Source organism: Leptidea sinapis, chromosome Z, assembly GCF_905404315.1.
Source record: "Leptidea sinapis chromosome Z, ilLepSina1.1, whole genome shotgun sequence".
NCBI classification, from domain to species: domain Eukaryota; kingdom Metazoa; phylum Arthropoda; class Insecta; order Lepidoptera; family Pieridae; genus Leptidea; species Leptidea sinapis.
In genome coordinates, this window is record NC_066312.1 from 5,957,320 (window position 1) to 5,977,776 (window position 20,457).

Here is a 20,457-nt window from a genome sequence, read left to right on the forward strand (position 1 = left end):
AGTTATGGATCAGTCATTATTATAATGTTACAATATTAAGTGCTCCACAGTCAAACTATTCTTATCTTCTTTATGGCAGTCACCACAATACACATCTTGATCATTATGATGTGATGCTTAAAGCGATATTACAAAACACTCATCATATTAGCTGGAAGACGTCCACTGCTGGTCAAAGCCCTCTCCCCCCCAAATATCTCCAGTATTATCGGTCCAGCGCTAACCTCATCGAATGTATTCCAGCAATCTTGACCAGATCATCGGTCCATTTTGTGTGGGGCCTACCAACACAACGTCCTTCAGTACGTGGTCGCCTTTCGTGGAATTTTTTGCTCAAACGGCCATCTGCCCATCTATCTATGTGTTATTCACAGCCACTTCAGTTTCGCAATCGTTACGGCTATGTCGGTGACTTTGGTTCTCCTACGGATCTCTTCATTTCTGAAGTTCATTCGATCTCAAAGCATCAAGCGGTTTTAAACGAAAACGTACTTAGGAGCTGTTGCTGGAGCAGCTCTGGTGACTCACACTCTCTTTACTAAAAAACGCGAGATTACAAATTTTCTATTGTTAGCAAAATATAATGAATTATAATCTATAGTACATTAAATAACCGAAACACAATGCAGAATTTGTTAATTTTTTATTGATATATGAAATTCCTAACTCAGCTATTTGGGAACACAATAGCAATTACAGCAATTGCTGATTTGAATTAATACAATATAAATTTAATGGTTGAAAGAGAATGTATTATTAAATATTTGCGATGCTGACTCGTGTAAACAGCGTTCCTCGGCTCAATGAAATGTTTTATTAAAACAGTAATGCGAATTTTAGTACGAATTCGAATATTTAACATTTTCATGAAGTCATAATATTATGTTCAACGAACAATGAACTAGACAAATCTTGTCGTTTAATTTAGCCATGCCATTTATATCTTCATCATCGGTTGCAAGACTTTCACTGTTGGACTATGGCCCACCCCAAAGATCTTCACGACGATTGGTCCTGCTCAGCCTTCATCCAATTTATTCTTGCCATCTATATGGAAATTGAAAAGGACTGGCTTTTCTAAATTGGTAAAGACTGGTTTTTGTTAAAAGAAAGATAAATAAGATAAATAAAAAAATACTGAATCAATAAAAGAGGAAAATATTTACTGAAGTCCTTAGAATTCATAAACGTTTTCTTGGTATCTTTCCTGTTTTATATTTGCACTATCTAGAAGTCACCTAACAAAATAACAATTTAGAACATATGCAGTTGTTAACCTGTAAATCAGTTATCCAAAAAGCTAATAGCAAAATATGTAGGAATTATGGATGTTTGATGCTGAAATGTAAAGTCCATGTGATGGTTGACTATTATTTTAACGAGATGATTGCCTTCTAAATATGCGCTTACATGCACATAAATAGCTGCAAACGGTAGGCACTTGTCACCCGATCATAACTATCATCATTAGCAAGAACACGTCCACTGCTGGACAAAGACCTCCCCCAAAGATTTCCACGACGATAGATCCTACGCTGCTATCATCCAACGTATTCCGTATTCGATCATCAGTATAGAGATTAATAAAAATACCCGCGCCCGGTAATTTTACATTTGTATAGTCCTAATAAAAATGGGTCGACTTAAGTTGTCAAAGTAACTATCCAGGCTATGTAAAATAATAAATTTATCAAAGAAATATACAGTGCATTGTAAAATATTACTCATTAAATTAACATAGAAGAAAATATCTGTCATGAGTTTATCTTGACGTTGAATAGAGCTTGTTATCAATGAAGGCAACTCATTAAAATTCTTCGGTTCTTCCAAAGCCAGTTTGTATTCCGCAAAGCTCAATTGCTAGAATAACAAATCAGAAGTTCTTGTTTGTTTCTATCATCAATCCACTTTCTTATTCAATATCAATTTTTCTACAATTTCCGTCAACTCGTTCAACAGCATATTAGTTTACCTCAGCAAATGTTGCTGCTGTTTTCACAATTTATTTTTCTCCGCATGGCCTCTATAACGTGAACAGCGGAAATTAAATTACAGTGACTACCGACTGCGTGTAAAGTGTGTCAGCATAGTAGGGTCAGCACTGAATTACATCAAATTTGGAGCCACAAGCTTATCCTTTGTAAATCAGCTTTAAAGTTAAAATCCTAACTAATTAACCAGTAAACCTTTCGATGTTACTTGTAAAATGGTTGAAATATGAAGCTAGCTTAGCTCGAAGCTAATTTAAACCTCCGAACGCTTTTTAAAATTTAAATGACTCCAGAGAAACGATATGGCACGCTTAATGTTATTATTAAATTATAATATATAGATTACGTTATGAGACGCCTTCTATACACGCCTCATATACCGCTTGCACTTCACCTTCAAAATATAATCCAGATGAATCACGGATCAAAATTTTGCGAAGTATATTTTCAAGAAATTTGAACTTCAAATATAGCTTAGAAAGGCTGGCATATTTTTGCTTCTCGGCTCCAATAACTTTCGAAGTTTATTTTCCTGATACTTATTTTGTAAAGGTCGATTTAAATTTATTATCCACACACACAATAAAATTGAGTGGTTTATGCAATCATGATGCTATTGAAACTTTTTTTCGTATCGTAGGCAAGTAACTGAAAATTTTAGGAAAGTTATTCGATTTGTACTATTTAATTCGCTTTCTTAATTCGAACTTAATAATTTTGGGAAATAGTAGACACGATATCCAACTATGCATTTAAACTTTAATCTGCATAATAGAACGCAGAGTATGTAATAGGTAGATTCATTCCGGTGATAGACAATATTTATTTAGATCATCGAATTATTTTCAACTTCAGTTATTCTTTCAATGATTCAATTATGCTGTCAACAAGGACCCAAAGATACATAACGGCAAATAATAATAAGCCGCGGACGTATTATATGCAGTATCATATTTTTATTGTTAACATTGAGGGTATTCGTAAATTCTTTAGTTTGTAATGTTGTTCGTATGTCTTAGCTCTTAAATACTTATGCTTTTCTTTTGTTTCTTACAGAATTTATATTAGTATAAAGTTTTAAGTTGTTTTCTTTTTCTTTGATAAAAGTGTAAACTTTTAATTTCAATTTCAGTTTTTGTAGAACTAACCTCTATTTTGAACAATTTACGCACACTAACACAAAGTATGATACAAATCGCGAGTGTAATATATAGCTTGTCACGTACACTAAACTTATATTCCTGGCCTGTTTTCATCGGTTGTCTAACAGCAAGAAACTCTATCTAGACATATAGATTATTTAAGATTTAAATAATATTGTGTATTTTTACGACCTTTTGGAAGTGGCAAAACTCGAACGAGTTTATATTTGTACATAAATTATTATAATATTGTATATGTTTTTATTGTTTATAATAAATAAATGAAATAAAATAGATGAATATTGATTGAGAATATAAATGTTACACGGTTAGCTGATATGAGCCATGGGCGCCGCCATATTGGCCTTCGATTCTCTGCTGAGCAACTTTCACTTTATCCCTACACCTATTAAAAGTTTCAGTTTAAAAATAAAAAAATATAGTGTGTATATATTTTTGAAAAAGAAAAGCAATATTACAGTAAAGTAGGTAGTAAATATAACCAATTAAAATACCGTATAATGTAGTAAAATAACGCGTAATTAAATATCATTAAATTACTTTTATTCAATTAAAGGGTTTTTTTTTATTTTAAAACTTATATATGAATTGAAATTTTCTTTAATTCTCGTCCATTGGCTGTGGTTTAGTATACTTATGAGTTACAAGAGGCTTAGTAGCAGAAGTATGATATGAATGGTCTAGTTGACCAGCTAACGTCAGGGTGTCGAATTTGCGTGACAGTGTGCACCCGCATAGTAAAATTTCAGCCTGATAACTTTTCCCTAACGGGTCAAAAGAAGTATAACCTTAATAAAAACATGGACTGTCAGAAACTGATAATGATATAATAAATCGTTCACGTTGTATCGTATCCAGCCACATATTATGTTACCGAAAAGAAAATATAGATTTGGATTTCCATAACTTGGATGACGCATCCTTTTCTAATCGCGCGTGATTATTTAAACAATTTGTTATTTGTAAAGATATCCCTCGCTTCTGAGATTTATTATACAAACGGTGAACCAATAATGAGTAAGTATTACTGTGTTTAGGTCTGAAGGCCGCCGTAGCTAGTGAAATTACTGGGCAAATGAGACTTGACATCTTTTGTCTCAATGTGAGGAGCACAGTTGTAGTGCCGCTCGTAATTTTTGGGTCCTTCAAGAATCCTGAGTGGCACTGCATTGTATTGATCAGGGCGTATCAATTACCATCAGCTAAACATCCGGCTCTTCTCGTCCCATATATTCATAAAAAATAATATTTTCATTACTATGTGGTATAAATTAAGTTATTATTTTTCGATTATATAAGATTTCCAGAAACATTTTGCCATTAAGATTTTGGCATTAAATTTCAGTTAAAGCTAAACTTACCTGCATAAGAAAATAAAGGGTTGTCCTCAGTATGATTGTGATACTTGGCCCACAGACAAAGGGTAAACTCCTTAAGATCTGGTATTCTTGTATCGTATTCCAGATACTGGTAGAATAGTTCCTGATTCATTGAGACTTTGTATAAGCTGCATGAGTCAGCCTCCGAAGGTGGAGCAGTGTAATAAAGGTTGCTGTACTTGTTGCTTTGAAACGTAGGACGCGAATGTGTGGGCCGCCTGTTTAATATCTTCAGTTGAGAACTGTAAAAAATGATTCATCGTTAATAAATTGATAAATTGACCCCTATTTCTGCCGTGAAGCAGTTATGTGTAAGCATTATTGTGTTCTGTAGGGTGCGCTAGCTTGTGAAATCACTGGGCAAATGAGACTTAACATCTTATGTCTCAAGATGACGATTCTAACAGGCAGAGCGTTTCAATTACTATCAGCTTAATGTCCTCGTCTCGTCCTTAATTGTCATAAAAAAAATATACGAAATAATTCTTACAAAAAAAATGGAACGACTGACGTCAGTGATTGGAAAACTAACGGCCGTTTTCAATAACGTATCTATCCTTAGTTTAACTTACTAGAGATAGACAAACCTATACTTTTACGCTTACCTACATTTCAATTGCCTATAGACATAAAATATTGGACTATAACTATATTGGATATTACTATGTATAGCTAAGATCTTGTCATTAAACGGTGACAGCAATGTATCCGTAACTAGAGATACGTTATTGAAAACGGCTGTTAATCTATATATAAGAGATTTCCACGTATATAGTCACTCATCACGATATCTCTGGAACCATTAAAGCTAAAGACATGAAATTTGGTTGGAATATTCTTTTCACCGAGTAGAGGTCAGCTAAGAACGGCTTTTCCAAAATTCCATCCGCAAGATTTTTTTTTTTATTATGAACAGAACAACGTCAGTTGGGTCAGCTAGTTTACTATATGATCATTGTAACGTTAATGTCATTAATGTTGATAGTTTTAGATATTTGTAGGGATTATACATTTATTTCATTTCAATATAGTAACACTATTACTAATATCTCCATCTATTATTTTTGAAATATTCATGTATTTCTACTGTACTATTCAGACACGCTTATTATATACATACAAGTATCTCATACATTATTAATGCACTTATCTCAAGCAAATATACTCTGTCTGCTACAAGCATTAAAACTATTTAAAATGTTGATATTAGCATTCAATTTCATCATAGGTGGCTAGGCGAAATTACACAGACTGACCCAAATAACACAGTGATAATGTATTAATACTGGTTTCAAATTGGCGAGCAGCTCGTATGTAAATAATAAAACTTCACCATCTAGGTATTTGAAAGCATTCCGTTACCTTATTAAGCAATTTTATTTCTGATAATCCGAGATAGGCTTGTACTAGAAGTGAGTAGATAAATAAAGTATATTATATTGACACACTTTTTACACAAATTATCTTGCCCCTTTATGGGTTACAAGAAAATGATATATTTAATACAATATACTTACTTAAACATACATAAATACATTTAAATATCCATGACTCGGAAACAAACATCCATATTCATCATATAAATGCTTGCACCTACCGGGATTCGAACCCGATATTATATACACTTTTTTTTATGGAATTCCTGGACAAACGAGCGTACGGGTCACCTGTTGTTAAGTGATCACCGCCGCCCACAATCTCTTGCAACACCAGAGGAATCACAGGAGCGTTGCCGGCCTTTAAGGAAGGTGTACGCGCTTTTTTTGAAGGTACCCATGTCATATGGTCCCGGAAACACCGCACAAGGAAGCTCATTCCACAGCTTTGTGCACGTGGAAGAAAGCTCCTTGAAAACCGCACTGTGGAGGACACTTATTTTAAATTTGAGTTTATCACATAGGATTACTGATATTCATACATAGAAAATAATAACTACAAAAACATTAAAAAACGAAAATAGTAATTCGTTGACAAACTTGTTCAATTCACGATTGGATTTATAAATCGCTCTGATTAATTGCCTTTCATTAACAAGTATTATGTTAATATTTTAGGCTCGATATTTATATTTATTCTGTTATTTTTCAGTGCAAAAACTACTCCATGTTAACTGTTTCTTAAGTGATTTTGTTAGCTTAAATCTATTTATGCATATTGCTATGGGGAAAATATTTCAGGAGTTAGACTGGATAAATGAGCCCATGTCATATTGACAAATCCCATGTACTAAACCGCATGGTCTTGCATATGTGTAATTATTGACACTATGGATTATGGAATTACAAACTCGTGGATCTAGCCAGTAAGCCATCATCACACGCAGGCGATATACTACCCAATTTGTTATTATTTAAGTTATATCTCTCACTTCTGGGATTAATTACACAAATTAATTTTGTAACCAAAATTTAAGAGCGACGCGGGGCTCGAACCCACGGCCTCTCGGGTTCCGTCCGAGCGCTCTTACCAACTGAGCCAACCGTTTGAGTGTGACATAACCTGAGAGTTGCACGAGACATAAAATTTATGAACCATGTCTCTTTCGAATATTCTACTACCCTCTATGGCCTTCCTAATATTAAAAATTGTTAAGGAGACGTTCACTTAAGTAAGTGAATTATGAAAGAACCCAAAATTCTAAGCGGCATTGCAATTGCCCTCGTCACTTTGAGACTCCTTAAGTCTTATTAGTCCAGTAAATTCACTCTGGTTCCCGGTTATATTATATCTGGACCCGACGTCGTTGACTATATTATTATTATCAATAAATAAACAACGATTTATTTTTCTGTATTATATATTGAAATAATGGTGTGGTGTCGTGGTGCTGATCATTTCTATTATAACGATGAAACATCAACGAAATATTCTGGGTTAAGTACAATAAGTATTTTTTTTTGATGGAACAACAGAAACTACAGAACTATTAACAACAAAAGTCAAAAGGTAACAAAGAAACGCTTAAAAACAAAGCAGTGATAGTACGAATATATCACAACGTGTACCTAACGGTAATGAAACTGCCAATCGTACTGACGCAACAGGACGTGCGCGAGGGGGTGAAAGGTGATCGGGAGGGGGCTTCACGTTCCACCAAAATAATGGGGCCATGTAGTAACTACAGCGCCCTTCAAGCCGAAATAAAGTATTGCTCACACATTACTGCTTCAACCTAACACACCAATAGAGAAATTCTTATGAAAAATAATACTAGTACGTAAAATGAAGATGACGTTATAATATCGATAAAAGGTTTAAGAGATTCCACGTGAATCCTTTTTTCGAATATATTTAGCATTTCAACGTGAATGACGCAGACGACGTAAATTTTCTCAAGACGTAGGTAGTATTATGACTCAGATCTTAAATAGCATCGGTATATCTTTATTTTACGTAGCCAATTTTAAATGATTTTAGAATGTTTAGTTTCATTTTCAATTGATGCAGGTTCATGGGTATTATCTACCAAACTCAGAAGTTATTGATGCATATTTAATGTAAAAATGTTATGTTTCTTATTGTTATAGTTAGTCATTTTACCAACTCCGAAAGGTTGAGCTTTATTGAGAACAAGGGTTTAAATACTCACATTTTTTTTACACACATTTTATTTACAAATTTAAGTAACAAAAACAACCTCAAACTTTATTGAGTAGGTACAGTAGATTAATATTGATGAATCAATAAATTAAATAAAAGGAAAAAACGAAGATTTTAAATAAAATTTCTTTCAAAGTGGGATTGACAATCACTCATTGAAGGTCAAAAACTACCACTCATATATAAAAAGTATGCCTCAGACCTGAGAAGAACGAGTGCAAGAAACTCAACGGGGTTCCTTTTTTCTTATTGAAAATTAAATGTAAATAAACTAACCGCCGCACTCAAGTTGTTTCTTAGCTGAATGCTAAGGAATACTTAGCTAGGTATCCATTAATCTGCCAAGTAGAGTTCTATCCCAGAGATGTCACTTTTGGTTTCCTTAGGAAACCTTTCAGTAAGCATTTAGCTGAACTTTCAATATCGGCAGGATATCAATAAATTATTTGTGATACCAGTAAAATAAATAATGAGACAAATTAATTTTTTAACACAGAAATTATTCACTTTTGGTTAATTTTATTTTTAATATTTAAATTTCAAATGTTAAATAGCAGGAAACTCCCTAATTGTCTGAAAACAACGATTAAAATAAACTGACTGGTTATTTTTTCTGTAACAATATACAAAGTTCATTCAGTTAGTGTCATGCTAGTGTCATCGACTGTGATTGTTATAATGATATATAAGTTCCTCTTATAAACCTTGAGCAAATGAATGAACGTGTCAGCCTGTTTAAAACAGGAGGTGGACCTTTTTCTGTACCTCCACAGATAGCGATGGAACCTTTCTCATTTTAGCTGAAGACGTATCTACCATACAGCCTCATCATATAGAAAATGAGTGCACTATCAATAATTTTATAAAACTGAAATGTTTTTATTGTAACCTGTCAATAATTAAATATTTTAATTAAAATCTAGTAATATATTACAACATTGCATTTATTATTACAGAAATATATACGTTAATCTTAAAATGTACACGTCAAAACCATTCCTTAACCATTTAAGTATAGGTACGACGATGCTTAAAGTTAAGCTATCGTTGAGCGACTTACGGCGGTAAGTCGTAATAGGACAGTTGGCAGATCTGTGAAACTTCAAAACTATGTTATATGGATTAATTATAATTTAACATGAAGATAAATTATAATTTATAAAATATTGTATATTTAAATAAAACACTTTTAAGGGATTGAAATATTAAAGAATAACATTAATTATTTTTGAGAAAATGACATATAGAGAGAATATAATATATAAATTCGGGTATTGAAAATCTGTTTGAATATTAAAGGTATTTTGATACAATAAACCTATATTGAAATACTCTAAAAATATTCACTTGTGCTTCACGTATGCTTCCACTCGTATCGTATACATTAAAAGTATTGAAAATGTCTTGAATACGCGCATACACTAAGCATATACTAAAGTCTAATAATTTGTGCGTAATTATAGAGACCAATTATGATATGTCAATGTGTGCGTTAGCTAGTGTTTTTATATTCAAAATACGAAGGAGGTAATATAACCACACAATATGACGTACGGTAAGAACTGAACTGTTACGTTCCCGCGCACTTTATTGTAAACCTTTGTAAAGATTGTTTGAATCTATCTGTTCTAAGCTATATCTTCATTATTCGCCTTCATTTTATTATGAGTTCAAAGGGAAATAGCACTTCCTAAAACCAGAAATTGATTGAAGCGTGTGGATTTCGTCATGAGGCCGATCGACTTACTCGGTACGCAAGGAGGTAAAGCGTGGCTGACTTCTTACGCCATGTCAATCATAATCGGTTACAGGAAAATAAAAATGAACTCACCGTTTCTATCTTGCTCTATCCCCGTTAGAGATGTTTTTCTCTCTCGTACGCTGTTGGTCTATACGTTATTATAGTGTAAGTATATGAATGCACCATGATTGTTAGTTCAGTACACACAACCATGACCTTAGCAAATTGATCTGTCAGATTTACTTCGGAATTGTTTAAAGCCTGTATGTATCTAATCAGGCGCAAATCAATTTAGCCATTTACTACGGCAAAAGCATTCTGTAACTTGTTATTAACGCACGATTTGAGAATTGGAATCGAACAGATGCAGTCTGAATTTCACGAGTAATTTGATAAGCATTAGGTTAAGCATTTCCACTTTGTCATGGCTAATGATCAAATAATACGATAATCGGCTTTAAAGGTTACAGTACATTTCTAGCTGAACTAGCCTACATTGTAAATGTTGAAGATTAATCACCGTATTAGTATAATCACGTAATAAAATACAGTAGACAAGAGTGTGAATAAATGTTTCAACCAATGCACAGCGAAAACCATTGAGTTTCTAGATAAATTTCCTGAAAGGAGATTAACTTAAAGTGGTCTAGCAATCTTTCATATAGTATAATGAAAATAATATAGAAATTATTTTCTCGTTTTTAATAAACATTTCACTCCAGGAATTTATTTTTCGTATCAGAAATTATGTTTATAAAAAAGATTACACTTTTTTCAATCGCAATATTTCCGTAGAAAGTCAAAACAAAACGTTGCGTTTTCTTTATACTATGTACGAATTACGTCATCAAATTAATAATGAATAAAATCATTACTTTTTGCAATGTATTTAATTAATATTCTATGGTTCTGTAACAATAATAATTATTTTTGTGTTCCATTTGACGCTTCAACAGTTACGTTTATGATATCTGTTGGTCTGAAAAATAAATGTGGGTGCGGGAAAGATTGCGCTCATTGTAATGACGATAGCACGATACAAGTAAAAGAATTATGTGATTGATACCTTTATATATGATATCTATCTAATTTATTTGTGTACAAGTGTATCCAATTTTAATACTGCACACACACACACACACACACAAACTGAAAAGAAATTGACACCCCCTTAGAAGAATTCATGATCATACACAAACGTGTTTGTAACACACAAACATATTTTATATTATCTTAATAATAATTATGGACATTAAAATGCAATTAAATAATTACTTACCAGTGGGAGGCTCCTATGCACAGGATGCCAGCTAGATTATGGATACCACAACGGCGCCTATTTCTGCCGTGAAGCAGTAATGTGTTAACATTACTGTGTTTTGGTCTGAAGGGTGCCGAAGCTAGTGAAATTACTGGGCAGATGAGACCTGATCTTATGTCTCAAGGTGACGAGCGCAGTTGTAGCGCCATTCAGAATTTTTGGGGTTTTTCAAGAATCCTGAGCAGAACTGCAGTGTAATGGGCAGGGCGTCTCCATTACCATCAGCTTTACGTCCTGCTCGTCTCTTCCCTTATTTTCATAAAAAAAAACTTAAGAGTGGGGGGGCCAGGAGACTCATAGCACAGGTTCTACCTAGTTTGAGCTCCTGTCTCCCAACTGTAGTTTAACATTTTAAAAATAATTATTATTGCTGTAGTATCTTAGCTATACTAACATATTGGGAGAAATATACGTTTTTGTATTATATTCAAAGCTTATTTATATTAGTTTCATATAATGAGTGCTAATAATTTAAATTACCTCGAACCAATTTGTCTGTCTGAAGGTTGATTGTAGCTTGAAAATACAACCGTAGAGTCGGATGAAACAATGGGCTGCCAGTCCTGTTCTCGACACCATGTCGATGTCAGTACCGTTAATAATATTATTAATCGCATTTTCTGAAACAAAGTATTATAAATAAAATTAACATTTATAGTAGATATGAGCTTAAGCAGAGCATTAAAACACTTTAAGGAAATAAGTTCATTTAATAAAAATTGTATTTGAAGTTATCGATTTTGAATAATACAGAATATTTTAAAAGTGATTAAAACTCTATATAATATTAAACTTCTATTGAAGGTAACCTACTCTAACAATCAGTTAAATTGTACAAAATAAAATAACGGAGTAAAAGTAAAAACTAGGGACGTGCGGGTCGGTATTATTACTAGTGTTTTTTATATATATTTGACTTTGAAATTGAAATTGCCGCGTAAAGCGTATTTCTGTTCACAATAGACTGTGCACATAGATGACAGTAGCTGACCCTAAAATAGCGCTGATTATGTTCATATGCGTTTAATGGTTATAACCTGTTCAACCAAATTCGGAACTTGGCTCAATTGACAACCTTATTGAAGTACAGTCAGCAAGAAAAAAACCAATAAAAGCGGATTAAGTCAAGTAGGCCAGTTCAAATAGAATTTAACTTCGTACAAAATTTTCAATAATTTTTTTTTTGTAAGCATAAAATCACAAGATGCCGACAGAGCCAGGTGGAGCTCGTGAAAAAAAGTTTAAGCCTTAAACTTAAAGGCTGATATCTCCGAAACTATGCACTTTAGGCCAAAAGTTATAAGAACAATCTGATCAGTAAAGAAATGAAATGACGTCCAGAATCATTCCGCCCCTCCTTTTGTAAATCGAACTGTCTCCGTGTGAATTTATGTCTAAAGAACAATTATTGTGTATATAATATTCACTGGAATCTTAACTTGAAAAACCTATATTTTGATAGTATTGTCTAAACAATATACATCCTAGTTGGTACTTCACTAAACAACAGTGAAGCCAGATAATCTCACATATTACCTTACTGACTTGGAGAAGTACCTCTAGCGCTAGCAGTATAAACACGGACATACCGTTTATAAAAATTGATGGGGAGTATATAAAATTATGCCACGACCTCCCGTTGCGTATCACCTAATAAATTAGGATTTATTACCCTATTAATTTTTCAATTAACATGTAAGTAATAGATAGTGCATCTCTTGTAAGCTTAGAGTCTTAAGTCATATTTTTCACATACATTGTTTTAGTGACAATAATCTTTACTGGTTGCTTGTACTTGGGATATTTTCCTTCTGCTTGGAAAACTGCCTTGGTAATTGTACTAAAAAACCAGGCAAGGATGGTTCTATACCAACCTAGAGTAGAGAACTACCAACCAAGACTAGAGTTTGCGAACATGTCACCCACAATCTGAATCTTCACCAATCTACTGGAATGTTCCTATTAGATGTAGAAAAGGCATTCGACAGTGTCTGGCATCAGGGCCTACTTCATAAACTGATTACAATGTGTATCCCCTTGGCAATTATTCAACTCATCAAGTCATATCTTGAGAATCGTAAGTTCATAGTTCACATTGGTAAAATTAAGTCTTCGTGCCAGACAGTGCCAGCTGGTGTACCACAGGGATCTATTTTGGGCCCATACCTGTTTTTGTTATACCTAAACGACATACCAATACAACCTAGAACAAGTTTAGTCTGCTTTGCAGACGATACCACGTCTTTCACATCATCTGATGACATTGATTTACTTCACAATTTCTTCACTAAGTGGAATCTGAAGCTGAATGAGGATAAGACTGAAGCCATCTTATTCACACGGCATCGCCAACCTCCGCAAAGAACACTTGAGATCGCAGGACACGCTGGAGGCGCTCCGTTCGCTATCTTGGTGTTACTATGGACACTAAATTAAATTGGTCTAAGCACGTTGCTTATCTTCGTGTCAAGGGCGCTCAAGCTCTTGGTGCTCTTAGCCCAATCTTAAATCGTAAGCATAAAATTAGCCTTAAAAAAAACTGAACATTTATAGTGCACTCGTAAGACCGACCTTATTATATGCGTGTCCTGTTTGACAAATTATAAATGTTTACAAACGATACAAAATAAATCATTAAAAATTGCTTACGATACTCCGTTTAAATCTAATCTAATTCAATTACAATACGAAATTAAATTTCCTCTTTTATTTGATTTCATATATAAACTTACACATAAATTCTATACGTCAAACAAAAATCATAAAAATCCCTTGATAGCAAATATTTGTAAAACAAAAATCATTGATGTACCATATATCGATAGATAAGGAACGTACAAATTGCTCCATCACTTCCTATTTTTCCCGCGAGACGATGACGTAACTGCAAGCGTTACCAATACCTACGACACGCGTGCACCGTCTTAATGCCTAGCAGTTAGCCAGTTATATTTTTTCACAACTACCCTCCAACAAACGAATACACCAACCTAGTATGTCGTATTGTAATATTACGATTACAATAAATAAAGTATTTATGTTTAAAATGTAACGGTATGGTTCTGAATGTAAATTTTAATAGGCGCCTGTAACTACTTAGCCTGTAAGTTAATTAAGCATTTAAGAAAATGTACATAAGTGTTTTCCCTATATTTATGAATAAAGAATTTATAAAATCAATGAAATCAATTTCTCAAGACAAAATTTTCTGTTCTTGGACATGATTTCTGCAGAGTTTGTACACCACAAAGGTTGGTAAGACCAATTGGTGCAGTGGTACAGCAATAGATCGTATGCATATCCTCTCATTTCAGAAAAAAAAAATTGCCTTTCCCTGTGTATCATATTTTTTTCTGTATTCTGATAAAATCAAATGCTATTCAAACAGTGTTCATCCACTTACATATTGTAAGGTTCACTTCAAAAAATACCTAGAGTATTCATATGACAATGCCTGGTTACAATTTGGAATACAAAATTGTTATTGTTTTATTCTTGTGAAAACTAGAACTATACTCACTCAATGTGTACCTGCGATGAAAGCGAATTCGCTGAATCGAATATTTCTCCCCTTTGTGTTTTCCCCTTGTTTGTGGATTAAACCGCAATACGTCGATGTAAATATTGATCACGAGTGGTTTTCGTTGAATTTCGCAAAGCCCATTGAATGCCTTTGTATGGCTTTCGACCAGAGAAACATTAGATAGACTCTCTAATTTAGCTTAGTGCCGGTGATATATTCAAATTGATATAGCTATTCATAGCTTCTTCTTCATGTATTTAGTGATATAATTAATAATTTATAACATAATCTAATAACTTGAAGGGATTTAAATGTAGATACCATTATAAGTACATTCAGAAGGATATTATTGAAGCAGGCAGTAGTGATGAGAGTTCAAATATAATTCAAACTGAATAGAATTCTGTCGGAACTAAGCGAGCTTAACCTTATCTCGACCGTCCCACGTCTTGCAGGACACTGAAGCTTGTTCCATTGTGACTTTTAGTCAGATCTCACCATTCACTCACTTCTTATATTATGTTTAACGAACTGTATTCAAAGGCTTATATTTTTTTGAAGTTATACTTCTTTAGGCGCGTAATTAAAAAATGATGAGAGTGTAATTTTGATATACGCGCGCATCACTGTAACACAAAGGTAACTGGGTGAAGTTGGTTTCTTAAATTTTCTGACGTGTGCAACATTCGGTTTTTTTTTTGGTATCTTCGTCCATTTTTCAAGGGTTCAAGCCCATAGAGCCGTATTTGTTATTTAATAATTAATTGTCAAAGCCAGCTTGTTTTTTTACAAAATTGTTCTTTCTACAAATGTAGAATAGCAGGAAGAATAAATAATTTTAAGGATTTTTGCTTTGTTACTTTAAAGAAGTATAACTTTTTGCGTGCACACACACACTTCTTTATTAATTTACTTTATTAGGACCAACAAACAGTAACACCATAACATTTTACTATAACTAACTTTTAATTAATATAAACATTAATTAATTGTGAAACCAACTACATTAGCTACATATGAAATAGACAAGAGAGATAATCACGTATATCTATATATAACAATCAAATTTTCGTGTTTGATAACTATTAAGTAAGAAAGAATTATGCAGCTTATGATTGCTGTGATAATATAACATTTATGGTCGTTTTCAATAACCTATCTATCCTTAGTTTAACTTTCTAGAGGTAGTCAAATCTATCCTCTTACGCTTACTTACATTTCAATAACATATTGACAGATAGCATTGGATTATAACTATATTTGACATAACTATGGATAGATAAGATCTAGTCATTCAACGGTGACAGCAATATAACCGTAACTAGGGATACCTTATTGAAAACGGCCGTAAATGTATATTATATTAGATGTGCATCAGTAATTCACGTTATTTCTAACAATATTTTTTTTATTATTTTATAATGTAATATCACTGATAATTTTTCATGGGAGATATTCATTAACTTAAAAATAATAAATAGCAGTTTAAAAAAAACTAAAACCACGTTTTTTATAGAAAACCGAACTAAATAGAATAGAATAGAAAACGAAATAGAAAAGAAATTTAAAATTGACATCAATTCCTGTCTTATCGACGATAGGTAGAAATTATATAAATTAACAAAAAATATATTTTGCAAATTGAAAAATGGAATAATTTTATCAAATTAATGTATAGTCATCGGTCCTCGATAAATCTACGATTAGATCAAAATCATTAAGTTTGAACAAATTCGGCCATTTAAAGTGGGACAAAATCGCCACCAAATGAGAAGGTTACAAACAAACATACACATGAAGCTACTAAAAAACGTGTAAAAAGGCTTATGTTGCCTAATAAACTAATCGTAAGCAAAATGTTTATTGATTGTAAACATTTTGCTTATTCTTGGGTCACTGGCAAGTATAACTATTCGCCAATTTTATTTGTAAGGCCAGGTTAAATTCTCTTTGGTAAGGACGTAGATTATTTAATATGAATTCCTCGTATTTCAATTTATTACCTCAACAATTTTTGAAGCCTTTCAAAAAATACTAATGTAAAAATTTGTGGGCAGCATTTAATTTCAGTTTGCAATTATATTCGAGATGCATGATTGGTAGTATGCGGTTTATTGGTTTCCCTTAATTGCCCGGTGTAAACATTCGCCGTATTAATAATTTCTGGCTGAAGCCAATTATTAAAATAGTTGGAAATCGAAGCCATGTTTGAAAATACAGTTTACTTTGATATTTTAATTACACGTGTAAAATCTGATATTATTTGTACATGACTTGGATATTGACTGAACAATGGATTTCTAGATAGAAATTATTTTTGATGATATTAAAAATAAGTGATGTAGTTTATTGCGAGTCATTGATTGGACGTAAGGAAGTAAAGACGCTAACAGGAATACAGATGTATTCAATATCAAAATCAAACACTAATAATCTTTTTTCATGAATGATTTTGATCAAAGCGTTTATTTTCTCGAGAGAGGAGCAATGCAAGAAACTCTACTGCTTGTCACTCTCTTACATCATTAGTTATTTGCCTAAATTTGTTGTTTAGAAGTAAATTGGTGAGATTTTTAATCTGAGACTAGTAATATAACTAAATTGAAATTAATGTAAAAGTACACAACGATTTTAAATAATGCAATGATTGTTTAATATTTAAAGCAATTTCAAACGGTTATATCGGTATTTACTTATTAGCTAAAATGACATATTTGTAATTAATTAATAATTCAGGAATGTACTCAAAGAAACTGCAAATAAATATAACGCTCAGAACAACAACGATATGAAATAAAAATTATAATATAGTAATCATGACCATCATGTTCACGAAGCATCATTAAAAAAACAATGAGTTCAAGCTCTAAAGATTGATGCATCCAATATATGATAATTTATATTTATACTTTTAATTCTTTATTACTTTAAATGAAATTATTCATAATATATAAACACGACTCATATGCAACACCTTACAAACTAATTTGGTCTGTATATTACAGCCATTGTAAAATACTCTATTTGATTGAAAAGAGTGGCCGTTGAGTTTCTTGTGTGCATTTCTCACGAGCTTATCACGAACTTATGGTAAATTCAGTAATTTAAAAGAAATATTTGTAGTGACAGTTTATTTGACTTCGAATTTGGTATAATATACTTTTCAAATAACCATCTCAAATGTTAAATCAATTGTTACTACATTTTCTTTACGTAACATCAAAATGAATCATGAAGTGAAGGGTAAAAGTTACTCTATCCTTGACATCCTCATGCTTTTAATAGTTTTCATGCCGTGGAACAAGTATACCGGTTTTACTATACTGCACTTGATAGTTGACCTAAAACTATGATATCAACGACAAAACCAGGAATAGGGTTGTTATTTATAAGCCGGAACTCGTCAGAGTGTTCGCTGTAGAAATAAGTCTGTGTGTCTGTAAAGTTAATTTGATTGATAGGTCAATACTATCCGTTTGCATACTATGAAATAATTATGTTATGAACTGATAGAATGATAAAAAATCATATAGAAAAGTGAAATCCTGTCTGAAAGGGTGGGATTAGCGTGCTCTCACCTAAATTGTTTTCAGCTATGTTGAAAAATAAAAAGATAAATTTCGGGAATATAAATAGTGTAAAGCTTAATCACTAAAGATTTGCAGAGGATCTGGTATTGATTAATAAAAACCATAACAAATAGCAAATAATGAATAATTAGAACCAAGACAAAAAAAAAATAATGACCAACAAAATGTTGAAACTCTTAAATGTCGGCCAAATAGAACACACATACTAATATTTAGGAATGATATTCCCACATGAAACGAAATGCAGAAGGAAATTGATACTAAATATATTAATTGGTAGGTATTGTGTAATGTTAAAAAAACCCTGTACGATAATTGACACGGATTTGAAGTTCAAAATGGAGACATCACTAAAATAACACTAATAAAATTAACACTAATAAAATAAAAAATCAAAACCCCTAAGATTTAATGCTACGATAAAAGATATGGCTAGTTTCAACTGCGCGGCGCAGCAGCACTCCCTTCGCACGGTACATGAATGAAATGGGTGTGTGGGCGGAAATAATTAAAATAGCCGCAGGCAGAGGTGTCCAAACATTAATAATCTTTAGTTTTACTTTTTACTGTGCTTATTTTGTAATATTTAGTTGTTATCACTACTTGATACTAATATACGCCTTTAGAAATAGTACATGTACATAGTAGGATTTTTTAACATCCTGTATATAAGAAGGGGAAGGAATTGACTTTTAGAAGTTTTTTTCCTCCAATAAATTATAAAATCCACAAAAATAAGAAATAAGCTATATTAAGATAAAAAAAAAACTGAGAATAATTATAGTAATAGAATATGGTATTATCAGAAATAATGGCTATTCGTATTGTAGGACTGTATACAAAAACGAACTTTAATTTACAGATGGCTCAAAATGCGTAGTTATCATTGTGAAAGTCGCGTAATGAACCATCTATATTCCTTTCTTTTTCAAATGATCAACACAATTAATATATTGATGTCACAATAAATTTTTGATTTAATACATGTATAAGACATCAGTATGCAACTATGTTTCATCCTATCTAATATCTCATTTCTCTATAATATGGTTGGAGAATCTAGTAACACCAAGCAAAGCGCTATTTTCCAGACGATTTATATGTAAAATGATAAAAAGATGTGTTTATCCACAGACCTTTGTTGTGTAAATTGCTCCATAATGTTTTGCATACATTTATTAACTCACACTAAAATGCATTTCGATCGCGAAAATCATACTCCGGCCACAAAACGTTGGTCACGGTGAAATTTAATATTTATTAGTTACTGACCAGTCTTGATATATATCTCATTACCACAAGCTATAACAACCTAAAATAAGGTGCTTTAGAAATTTTTAATGAAAGATTTTTGTCGATGACGACTTAAATAGCCGAATAGTTAGTGAACCTGCCTACTAAACTAGTGTCCCTGCGTTCGAATCCCGGTAGGTTCAACGATATTTATTAACAAATCTAAATTAACTAAGATTTTGATGAATGGAGACAATCGAATAGGCCGTAGCCTGTGAGGTTAGGGTTACTGAGAATTAATATATTATTATGTCAGAAGGTGACGAGTCTCAGATATTTGTATTTATAAATGCTGAGCGATATTTTAAAGGGGGTTGTGTATTACTTTTCATCAGGTATGTCTTTAAATTTTATTGATGTCCTCACTACTTGATACTCTCACTAATGTGTCACTAAATTCAAAAGAATTGTGAAAAAAACGTTTGTTAGGTAAAGGTGACTATAACATAAATGATTTTCTTAATGATACCACAGACTATGAATGGAACGAACGCCCTCAGACTATTGAATTATAAATTTTAATATACATGATTGTAACTAAATTAAGAAAAAAAAGCCCGCTGAGTTTCTTGCCCCCGTTATTCTCTTCAGTTACTTTTACTAAGTGATTTTAATTCCTATTTTGAATAATAATATTTGAATTTGAATTATTATAAACAATTAAGTTCTCGAAACGTGATACTCGAACTGTTCAGCATCATAATGCATAGCGAGCATGTTATTTCATCATCTAGAAAACAAGGCTTTTGTTATTTTCCAACTAAACGTCTGATAATCTGAAAAAATAATCGGCCATGCTTTAAAAAATCACAATACAAATTAAATTAAGTTTTGAGTAAATCAATCGAATTGAGAG

The 20,457-nt window shown here is 32.5% G+C and overlaps 2 protein-coding genes across 2 annotated transcripts in view; one reads left to right on the forward strand and one right to left on the reverse strand.

Moving 5' to 3' along the window:
* Positions 1–20,457, forward strand: part of LOC126978655 (coiled-coil domain-containing protein AGAP005037) — a 281,533-nt gene that overhangs the window by 166,736 nt on the left and 94,340 nt on the right. The gene's annotated exons all lie outside the window — the stretch shown is intronic.
* Positions 1–20,457, reverse strand: part of LOC126978659 (uncharacterized) — a 78,411-nt gene that overhangs the window by 29,689 nt on the left and 28,265 nt on the right. Inside the window, exons 2-3 of the mRNA XM_050827649.1 lie at positions 11,676–11,815; positions 4,516–4,775 (exon numbers count right to left, since the gene is read on the reverse strand). Of these exons, the coding sequence (XP_050683606.1) occupies positions 4,516–4,775; positions 11,676–11,815 (400 nt within the window). The remainder of the gene's footprint in view (positions 1–4,515; positions 4,776–11,675; positions 11,816–20,457) is intronic.